Here is an 11,019-nt window from a genome sequence, read left to right on the forward strand (position 1 = left end):
GTCAGATCGGTATTTTCTGACAGAAAATTTGTGCTTTCGAAATTTTTTGCCCAGCTGTACCCAAAATATTTGTTGTAAAAATTCTGTGCATTATATGTAGATTACATTGTGCGCCTATTTCACAAACTCAAATGGTAGCACGTAAGTTACCATCTTAATATACTGAAGGAATAAACTGAGAATTCTGACAGATACATTGAGCAGAGGTTGCATTTCATCCATTCTACCATCAAAGCCATAACTCCTGAACACAAAAGTTAAAAGAATAAACAATGCATATTATTTCTTTCATTTTTTTCATATATTTCAAAGGTTTGGGCTAGGTGTAATATACGTTAATTGCAGTTTGTCATCTTAACAAAAGAAAAATGTGCACAGCTACCATTGTTCTGAAGTATCGTCTGGACACATTTGATACAAGTTTTGTTTTCGTCACAGTAGCTCAAGCTGCAATGATGGCACCTATCTCTATAACAAATAACAAGCATGAGTGGCACATTGTTTTCAGGTTATGATAAGATTTAGCCAGCACAAGCAATCTGAACACACATATGTAGGGCCTTACCAAATTCACGGCCATGAAAAACATGTCATGGACCATGAAATCTGGACTTTTGTGTGCTTTTACTCTATACTATACAGATTTCATGGGGGGAAGAGCAGTGTTTCTCAGACTGGGGGTTCTGACCCAAAAGGGAGTTGCGAGGGGTTCGCAAGGTTATTTTAGGGTGGGTGTCATGGTATAGCCAGCCTTACTTCTGCACTGCCTTCAGAGCTGGGGGGCCAGAGAGTGGCGGCTGTTGGCCGGGCACCCGGATCTGAAGGCAGCGCCCTGCCAGCAGCAGCACAGAAGTAAGCGTGGCAATGCCGTCCCATTCCACTCTTGCTTCTGCGCTGCTGCCTTCAGAGCTGGGCGGCCAGAGAGTGGTGGCTGCTGACTGAGGGCCCAGCTCTGCCAGCAACAGCGCAGAAATAAGGGTGGCCAGGCCATCCTTACTTCTGAGTTGCTGCTGACTGTGGCGCTGCCTTCAGAGCTGGGCTCCAGCCAGCAGCTGCCATGCTCCAGCTGCCCAGCTCTGAAGGCAGCAGCGCTGCCAGCAGCAGCACAGAAGTAAGGGGGCAACACCACAAATCCCCCCTACAATAACCTTGCGACCCTCCCACAACTCCTTTTTGGGTCAGGACCCCTACAGCTACAACACCCTGACATTTCAGATTTAAATAGCTGAAATCATGAAATTTACAATTATTAAAATCCTGTGACCATGAAATTGACCAAACCAGCACATGAATTTGGTAGGACCCTACACATATGTCATTTGATTACACGACAATCCAAGTGCATTACTTTAGTCTCCTGGCTTTGCTAACTACTTCAGACTTTTACATTAATACTTCATGCATTGATTCATTTTGTATTCCCCAGCTTTGATCCCACTTCTGTAGGATACTAACCTGTATGAAAATTCAGATGAAAAAAAGTGAAATAACTAAAAAAATTAAAATCATAAGAGGATTTTGTTAACCAAATCTGTATATGTTTTGTTAATCAAATCTGTATATGAACGGCATGAGGCTACATCTCCTCTGCCCAGTGCCACTGAAGAATCAATCCGCACATAGATGTAGAACATCATAGATTTAGCCCTAGACACCATTCTAAAAAGAACCAAACAAACAGTGATGGTACTGAACAAAACCAGTGGTCCCAAACCTCCTCCTCTTCCACTTGCACTGAATATACTTTAAAACTCTATGAGATAAAAAGGACTTGGTATGAGTGTGTACATAGAGACACCGTGTATTTTTATAGACTTGTTCCTGACTTATTCTGCTAAAACAACCTTTCTCCTGGTTACGGACAAGGGCATAGGCTGTGAAGAAGACCACACAGTGCTGGGCTAGATGTCTGAGAACAGTGGCTCTGGTTTAAGCATTCAGTATCTTTCACTTTTAATAGAAAAAAAGTGATATATCATGTATTATTTGAACAATACCATATGATTGTGTATTTAAAGCCCATGTTGCAGTGCCTACATATGAAAGGGCAGAGGGAAAGTTGTATGTTCAGCTTTCACTCTGTATTTTCTTATGTTGGGTGCCAAAGTGTGCAAAAGTAATATCACATTGACATAGCTTTTTGCATTAATTTATGACTATGATATTGTCCCATCTCCTTAGGATTAAGAAACAACAGGAGCTAAGGAGCACTTACCCCTGGAAAAGAAGGAGAAGCAGCCAGTTGCAAAATGGCCATTATAGATTTATAGCTGCTTGGTTCTGCCAAAGTTAAAGCTGTGACAGTATTATATTGCGGACTTAGGGCCCAATTCCACACTAAGGCCCTATGAAATCCAATTAACATGAGTGGCACATTGTAATCCTTAATTTTAAAATAAATCATATTGACTTTAAATAAACTTGTCATTCTAATTCTCCCTCAGATCATTTTTAAAAATTGAAATGAAAATAAATGGCCCAGTTGTATGGTCAGTTAGGAGCTATGTATGACACCTGGAGTGGTGCTTTCCGTAAACTCTGGAATGCTGACCTGCTTGGCTTCACGTTACATTACTGCTGATTACAAAGTCTTCACAAAGCCTTGGCCTGATAACATTATAGGTCCCCCAAATAACCATGAAAATGACTGGAACTTTCCTTTACAGCTGTGCAGTTGTTTTATTCCCCACTCCCACAAGCAACTCAGAATTAAAGTGCATTTTCACTGTTCCCTTTCCATTGTTGCTTGAGAACAAAGTCAGTGTAATTATGCTTGTTGTTTTATTTCCTGCCATTCCCCTCTGCCCTGCTTAGTACATGGGCTAATACACTCTCCTGCTCTCAGGCTACACTAAATATGGTAATGGTCAATGTGTCAATAATCCCCCTGTTTAAGTGACCTGCAAACACTAGTGATATGACATTCTTTCTGTCCAAATGTCTAGCTGACGTCTGATGCTTAAAACAGAGCATGCTTTCATCCCTTCATGCATTGTCGTAGCTTCCATGACAACTCTTAAAAGGGTGCCTCAGCTAGTCAGGGAAACAGTTGCCGACCAAACAAGATACAGCCCACTTGATTCAGCTTTCTTGAATGCCTAATTATTGCAACTTTCTATCAGCCTGACCAAACGGGACCATGTCTACCTTTGGCTACAGAAGAGAGCTTAGTAAATATGAATCCATTGATGAAGATGAACTCCTTGCTTCTCTGACTGACGAGGAGCTAAAGGAACTGGAGAGGGAATTAGAAGATATTGAGCCCGACCGTAACCTTCCAGTGGGGCAAAGACAAAAGAATCTAACAGAGAAAACTCCTACAGGAACTTTCAGCAGGGAAGCGTTGATGGCCTATTGGGAAAAAGAGACCAGAAAACTCCTAGAAAAAGAAAGGTTGGGGGCATGTGAAAAGGTAGGATTTCAGAGCATTCACAGTGCCCTGGAAATATTCAGGCTCACTCTTCAATGACTTTCCAACATTTACCATTTTTATTTTCTTCTGATCTACTACAACATTTTAAAGAAAAGTCCTAGTGACAATCTTTTGCTAGAGTGCTGTAAATTAGCAAAGGGGATTTTTGGTTTTGGTCTTGCAGTGCCTTAAAAACTCTTTTGGGAAAAAAATCCTATAAAAGGATTAGTGGTTAAAATAGTGGTTAAAATAAGTCATAATATAACAATGGTTAAAGTGAGTTTACAAAATTAGGCACGAATTGTGCGTACTTCTAGCCAACCACATAAGTTGTTAGGAAAATTACCTTTTGGGGAGTGGGGGGAAGCTAGTAGACTGCTTTTTCCTCTTGTGAAATAAATAAATAATCAGTATTGCTTTTTGAGGAGCAATAGATTGAAAGAATGATCAACAGGAAGAGAATTCTGAATTTTTAGCAAAGGAGAGGTTGGGCAAAAAAGTGCAGCAGAACCCACTGGCCAGATTTTCGTGTGGTGTAACTCAGTATAGATCCATTGCAGTCAATGGAATTATGCTGATTTACACCAGCTGAGAATCTGGCCCAATATCTGATTATTTCAATGGCACACTGTGTGCTGTCTTATCAGAACACAGCTGGAGGAATTTATAAGCATAGAAGCCTGGAGTTGGTATTCAGTCAATCAACATATTAATAGACTATTCATCATGCAGTCTGTCCCAGGGAGTTTTATATAAATAGTAACAATAGATGCTGGTTGCCAAGAGCAGTATAACTCAGTAATAATAATTCAGGACTTGATTCTGTGAGATACTCAACACCCTCAATTCTCATTGACTTCAGTGTGAGTTGAGGCCACCCAGCACCTTGCGGAAACTGCTTTCAGGATTAAGCACCATAAAAGGTGACTTTTTTTTAACACCTGCACTCTAACTTTCAAAGCACAGCATGGAGTTTTAGCTGTGTGAACGCCAATGATTTTGCAGCTAAAGTTCCATACTGAGTTCTGCTGATTAAGGACCTGACTCTGCCACCCTTGCTCACAGGGAGTAGTATGCTGTTGGCAAGTAGTCTCATTGATTTCAGGATTAAGGGTATGTCTACACTGCAAAAAAAAAAAAAAAAAAGGTGTGTTTTTAACACAGGTTAGCTAATCTGTGCTAACTAACTTGGGTTAAAGTAGCATTGAAAACACAGCAACTTGGGTTTTAATTTGGGTCAGCAGCTCAAGTTAAAGCCTATAGGGCAGCATGGATTTGAACTCAAGCTGCTAACCTGAGTTAAAAGCCAAGTCACTGTGTGTCTTCACTGCTATTTTAACCTGAATTAGCTAGTGAGAGTTAGCTGACCAGAGTTAAGGACCTATTTTTGCAAGGAGACATGCCCTATGGGTTGCAGAATTGGACACATAGGTCAGTTACTGTTAAAAATGCTAACACTCTGGATCTAGCTGTAGCTCACGAAAGCTCATGCTCAAATAAATTGGTTAGTCTCTAAGGTGCCACAAGTACTCCTTTTCTTTTTGAGACTACAAAGGGTTTACATCAGGAATGAGTTGGACCATCTTTGCATAATGAATATACTGTTATCTTACAATCAGGGAAGAATCACCGGACACAGGATTTGATTGCATATAGTGTCTGTTATACTGGTTGTAATGTCTGTGTAGACAAATACAACCACCATTATACACTAAGCACTAGCTCACATAGCCTTAGAAATAAGAACCTATTTTGATGAGATATGGACATCTGGACAGGACAGCAGAATTAGCCACTTACTTGTTTCTACTGCATCTTTAACTTACATCCAGGCAGGAATAAGAAATGGCCAGAGAAGTCCTAGTTTTGGTGTCCTGTCCATAAGGCAGGATTTCTGACTTGGCAGCAACCTCCATCCCAAAAGGCAATATTGGGTTAGCATTTGGTATGAGCCTAGGCTGTAATGTGTCAGTAAAACCCACACTCTCTGCTCTGGAGGTGAGAGAGCTACAAAATGTATCCATAAATGTCAACACTCTGCCATCTGATGTCTATAAAGCGGAATCTGAAGGTGAAATCTTCCCCACACTGAAGGCAACAATAAAACTCTCATTGATTTCAGTGAGGTGAGGACTTCGCCCAAGGTGTCTGTAGCAATTGTGCATTGGGATATAATCTGATTAAGATGACAGAGAGCAAGCAACTGAAGAATTTAAAAGAGAGGAGTAGCAATTTTAAACTTACTGCTAATGCTTACAGCTAGTTATGAAATTAAAGGATGGATATAATATGAAAGAGAATTGAATCCCCTCCACTTCAAACATGATTTTAGCAGGGTTCTTTTTACACTAATCTTTTAAAATCACTGTAGAATATTACCAATCAGTCACAATTAGTACACTTCAAAGTTCAAGTCACGAATAGGCACTCAGAGACCATGCTGAAGAGCGTGCTATAAATGTCTAGATAGATACATGTGTAGGAATCAAAGGGGATGTTCTGTGCAGCAGACATATTCTCAACTTTTAAACCTGTCTGTATATGCACTGAAATTATAGATATAGGTCCTGATCCTGTAATGAGCTCTATTGAGGCAGTGGTATTGAAGTCAAAGGATTTGGGGGGGGGGGGGTAAGGGGCCTGCCTGCACAGAGCTCATTTTAGGATCAGAGCAATCTTGCAAATTCTACGTTTTGAGCTCCCGATGAATCACACAGAGCATTTGTAAGATTGGGCCTGTGGTTTGTTACCTTGTCAAACTTCTGTAAGCATGATAATGATGATAACCCTATTTTGTATGTGTCCTGCCACAGAAATCTGCTCAAGACTGTGAGATAGCATGCAAGGTGTTAATACTGCAGGGATATATATACACATCATTAACCACACCGTTTAAATTGAATTAGCAAATGTAAAGTTATGCGGGGACTTAAACACTGATGGTTGGGCGGGGTTGCCAATTTAGTAACTTTTTTGCATGCCTCCTGTCAAAGTCAAAAACAGCATCTCTGTAAGTACGTAGCATGGACCCAATCCTTATGTGATATTTTATAAGGATTTACATATTCAATTTAATAAAGCAGTGCAAGCAGCGCCTCTGTTTTTCACCCAGAATTTTACTAAAAATTCAATATTATGGATTTATAGGATTTATTAGATTATTTATATGGATTTATGAGAGTAGAGCTCTTGCGACAGAGGGTTTATGGTCAATTGTATGCCAAGGACCATCACAAGGCCTATGCAGCACTTTACTGCCTCTTAAGCTGTCAAAATGGAGTTGAAATGAGATCATAGTGGTGCATTGGCATGGAGCTGGCCCTGTGTACTCTGCAACTAGCCCAAATTCTGGGGCTACCACTGAACTTTGGGACAGTTTGTATGGAGATCAGAATTTGGCATGTCAGACCCATCGCAATTTTAAACTTGTTAAAGTATTAAAGTGATGCTAGTGTAACATTGTAGAGCATATTTTCACAAACAGCGTTTGAGTGTGCACACCCAAAATTGTGCATCCAGAATCTTGGGTGGACAGCTATTGTAATTCACCTTCTTTTTTTGCTCACATTTTCATGTGAAAATGGTATTTGTGTGTGAAATTAGGCAGCCATTTAGCTGATTTGGATGCATATACAGCATTTGTGCATGGAAGTCTGAGTTTTGGGACATGCAAAAATGTGGGGACCTAAACTCTGTGTCATTAAACAGGGGCATGTAATTTTGCACATAAAAAATGTAGCCGTTCGGTTGTGGCCACTCTGAAAAACATAGTACTTTAAGTCTGTCTGAGTGAAGCCCACATGAGCATGGAAATTCAGACAGGGAAAATCCATTTGACATTCCATTGTGAATATATCAACTTATGGGTAATTTTATGTATATCTGTGTTGCAGTGTCATGGGTCAGATCTTCCACTGGTGTAGATCAACATAACTCCTTTGACTTCAGTAGACTAAGCCAATTGATGCCAAGGATTTGGCCTTGAGAGAAAGGGGAGGAAATTAAAAAAAAAGAATATTAGATCAGATGAGATTTTTTCAGTTCTCTTAAATTTCCATGCTTCTGCCAGTTTATTTTAAACCTTTAACATTAATTTCATATAGTTTAAGTATAATTGCTGTTGGGGAAAATCAAAGTAAAGCTTAATATTTTTGCTATCATGTTTAATCCCGACACTTACATTCCTGTTCAGGATTCAAAGCAAGAAGACGGCAATTCAGAAGACACTGAGGAAGAATATTTCACAGGAACTAACAGTGAAATTTCCGAGGAGGCATATACTGAAGAGGAGGAGGAAGAAGACGAAAAAGAGGAAGCAGAAGAAAAAAAGGAACCAGAAGAAAAAGAAGAAGAAGAAAGTGATGAAGATGATTCAGAGAAAAAGGAAAATGCTGCAGTTTGTGAGAGGACTGTGACTTGTGAAAGCGGCAGGAGTTCTGACCACTTGAAACGCAAGAAATGCAACATCCAGAAGGAAAATGAAAATGTCATCAATGGTGATGGTGGCAAAGACACAGAAGACACAAGCTTTAAAACGGGTGCCATCCACCCTTGTGGAAACCCAACGGTTATTGAGGATGCTTTGGAAAAAGTTAGGAACAATGACCCTGACACCACTGAAGTCAACTTAAATAACATTGAAAACATCACCATACAGATGCTTACACATTTCGCTCAAGCCCTCAAGAACAACACAGTGGTTAAGATGTTCAGTCTGGCCAATACTCGTGCTGATGATAGTGCGGCAATTGCTATTGCGGGGATGTTAAAAGTGAATAAGTATATAACGAGTCTGAACATTGATTCAAATTTTATCACAGGCAAAGGGATACTGGCCATCATGAGAGCTTTGCAGCATAACAAGGTTTTAACAGAACTACGATTCCACAACCAACGGCATATCATGGGCAGTCAGGTTGAAATGGACATAGCTAAACTATTGAAAGACAATACCACAGTGGTGAAGCTAGGGTACCACTTTGAGCTTGCTGGACCAAGAATGAGCATGACAAGTATCCTCACAAGAAACATGGATAAGCAAAGGCAAAAACGTATGCAGGAGCAAAAACAGCAAGAGTCTGGTTGTGATGGAGCAATCAATCCAAAGACCAAAGCCTTGCAGAAAGGAACTCCTGGGTCCTCACCTTACGCATCACCTAAGAGCTCACCTTGGTCCTCTCCAAAACTCCCTAAGAAAGCTCAGCCTGTCAAAATCCAGCCTCCAGCTCCACCTTCACCTCCTCCACCCCCTCCCCCACCCCCGCCCCCTCCTCCCCTCATTGTTCCAGAGAAAAAGACACCAACGAGGAATATAGCTGAAGTCATCAAACAACAGGAGAGCTCCAAGAATGCCTTACAAAATGGACACAAAAAGAAAAAAGGCAAAAAAAGCAAAAAGCATGAGAATAGCATATTGAAAGAAATTAAAAATTCCTTAAGATCAGTCTCAGACAAGAAATCGGAAGAAGGATCGCGACCCTCTACCCGACCCTCCACCCCACAAATGTCTCTTCATGATAGCCTTATGGAAGCAATTCGGGGAAGCAGCATAAAACAGTTAAAGCAGGTAAGTAAAGGACCACATTTAAATAACTGTTTATGGCTCAAATACGACACAATCCAAAACATGCATAATGAATTTTAAAGCATAGATATTTAATATAAGATTATACTTTGAGAAATATCGCCATAAGTACATATTTGGGAGCAGTTTTACATTTGAACCTGCTTTCATAACTACACTTTCCATTTTAATTTGACCTCAGTTTTGACAGAACCCAGGGTGCTGACAGAACCCATGTTCAGACTTCTTGGGGCTTGGGATTCTCAGTAGAGGGTCGCTGTAGAGTGAGTATAGCAAGCAATGAACCAGAGGTGAAATTTTGCCACCTTCAGGCAAAACTAGTCTTTTTCAGCAAAGCCTTCTCTTCAGAATTGAGTTGTGAAATGGTCTTGATTTCTTGCTCAAGGAAATAAGACACTCCATCTGACACCTCTTAAAATAGCATTAATCTACGGAGGAAGAGATGGGAATGGCTGCATGGGCAGTGGGATTGGCTAGCTGTCCTGAGTATGTACCTAGGGTTTCAGATGGGATTGTACTGGTGTTGGCTAGCCACTCCTGCCACTCATGCAGCCATAGCTACATGGCTAGTTCAATTAAAGTTAGCACGGGTATGTCTTCATGAGAGAGAAATTACACCTCCAGCTCCAATGTAAATGTACCCTAGTCTTCTTCACAAAGTGAATGAATGTACTTCTAAATATGTATAATGGTATCCATGTACTATGGCGACAGGCACCTTAGAAATGCATGTAAATCACTGTCATATTAAAAAAGCACAATATACATAACTGGATAGACCATGATGCTGCTTCTTTTCCAGCCAGTATTGTTAATGTAATGAGAAAACCCCCCACTATCTTGTAGGTGGAAGTTCCAGAAGCTCTTCGATGAAAGCATGGAATATAGAAGAACCAAAGCTCTACAGTGGTCAAGGGAAGGTTACTGAATTGTTCAGTTATGGTAAATAGACTATATTGTGAGCTGCTTCCAAAGGGCACTCTTAGAATTGAAATATTTTATTTTCTTTTTAAAGAGATAGACCTATTAACTATTAACCAATGCTTTAAGAATGCATAAGCCTTTTAATCTGTAAATATGGAAATAAACATCTTTTTTATTTAATAAGATTTCTATTGGAGAAATAGCAGTTTATTTAGATATTCTTTTCAATATCTGATTGATTGCACGTCACTGGACATGTTCTTTACATTGAGATGTAATTGTTTAGTGATCTGTGTCTTTTTTCTTTTTTCATGAATTTACAATAAATGTGGTTTGAAGTTTTTAAGCAACCAAAACGATTTTAGTCCCGAGTTTCTGTGAGTACAAATCGGTCAGATGTTCATGTACAGATGTGTCATTGCTTAAACATCCAGTTACTGGGGTGAAGATGTTGGTATAAATGCATAGAGGTCTGATTTCGCAGAATTGCTTAGCACACACAGCATCCATCGACTTCAGTAGGATTTGCAGGTGCTCAGCACCTTTGAAAATCCAGGTATAGCTAGATTGATTAAATAATGCATTGAAACTCTTCGTCAAGAGCACAGCAGCCATTAAAAAAGGCAAACAAGATTCTTACTTAAAATATCAATGGGAATCTAATATATAATAAAAGAAGTGATCTTACGTTGTAAAGCAAATGTTAGACAGACTCCATGTAGAATACTGTACACAATGCTGATCACCATGCCATATGTCAAAGAAAGCATATTATTGCCTCAGAAAAGGTGCAGTGTAGGGCAGCAAAGATAACAGGTAATAGGAACCTAAATTATGCCAAAAGGTTAAGGAAATTGGGCTTATTCCCATTATGAAAATGGCTTTGAAGTGACCTAGCCATTTACATAACAATGAAAAGGAGTGACAAAACAAACAGATTGGTGAAGTGGAAGAGGGTGTTGAATTAAGAGGTGATGGGAACCCCAGGGAGAACAGAGAATTAATACAAAGAGAAAAAGATGTTTGAAAAATACACTGGAAACAACTATCTCATACAAATGCAAGCTAACACACCTGGGGTGAGGGGAGAGGAGGAATA

The 11,019-nt window shown here is 39.9% G+C and overlaps 1 protein-coding gene across 1 annotated transcript; it reads left to right on the top strand.

Annotated features, from left to right (window-relative positions):
* Positions 1–3,139: 3,139 nt before the first annotated feature.
* Positions 3,140–9,869, top strand: LMOD2 (leiomodin 2). Its single transcript, XM_077807839.1, has 3 exons — positions 3,140–3,412; positions 7,614–8,978; positions 9,843–9,869. The coding sequence occupies exons 1-3, from the start codon at positions 3,140–3,142 to the stop codon at positions 9,867–9,869; spliced, it is 1,665 nt and encodes a 554-aa protein (XP_077663965.1).
* The last annotated feature ends 1,150 nt before the right edge of the window (positions 9,870–11,019 follow it).

The sequence above is a fragment of the Eretmochelys imbricata genome, chromosome 1 (assembly GCF_965152235.1).
Source record: "Eretmochelys imbricata isolate rEreImb1 chromosome 1, rEreImb1.hap1, whole genome shotgun sequence".
Lineage (NCBI taxonomy): Eukaryota > Metazoa > Chordata > Testudines > Cheloniidae > Eretmochelys > Eretmochelys imbricata.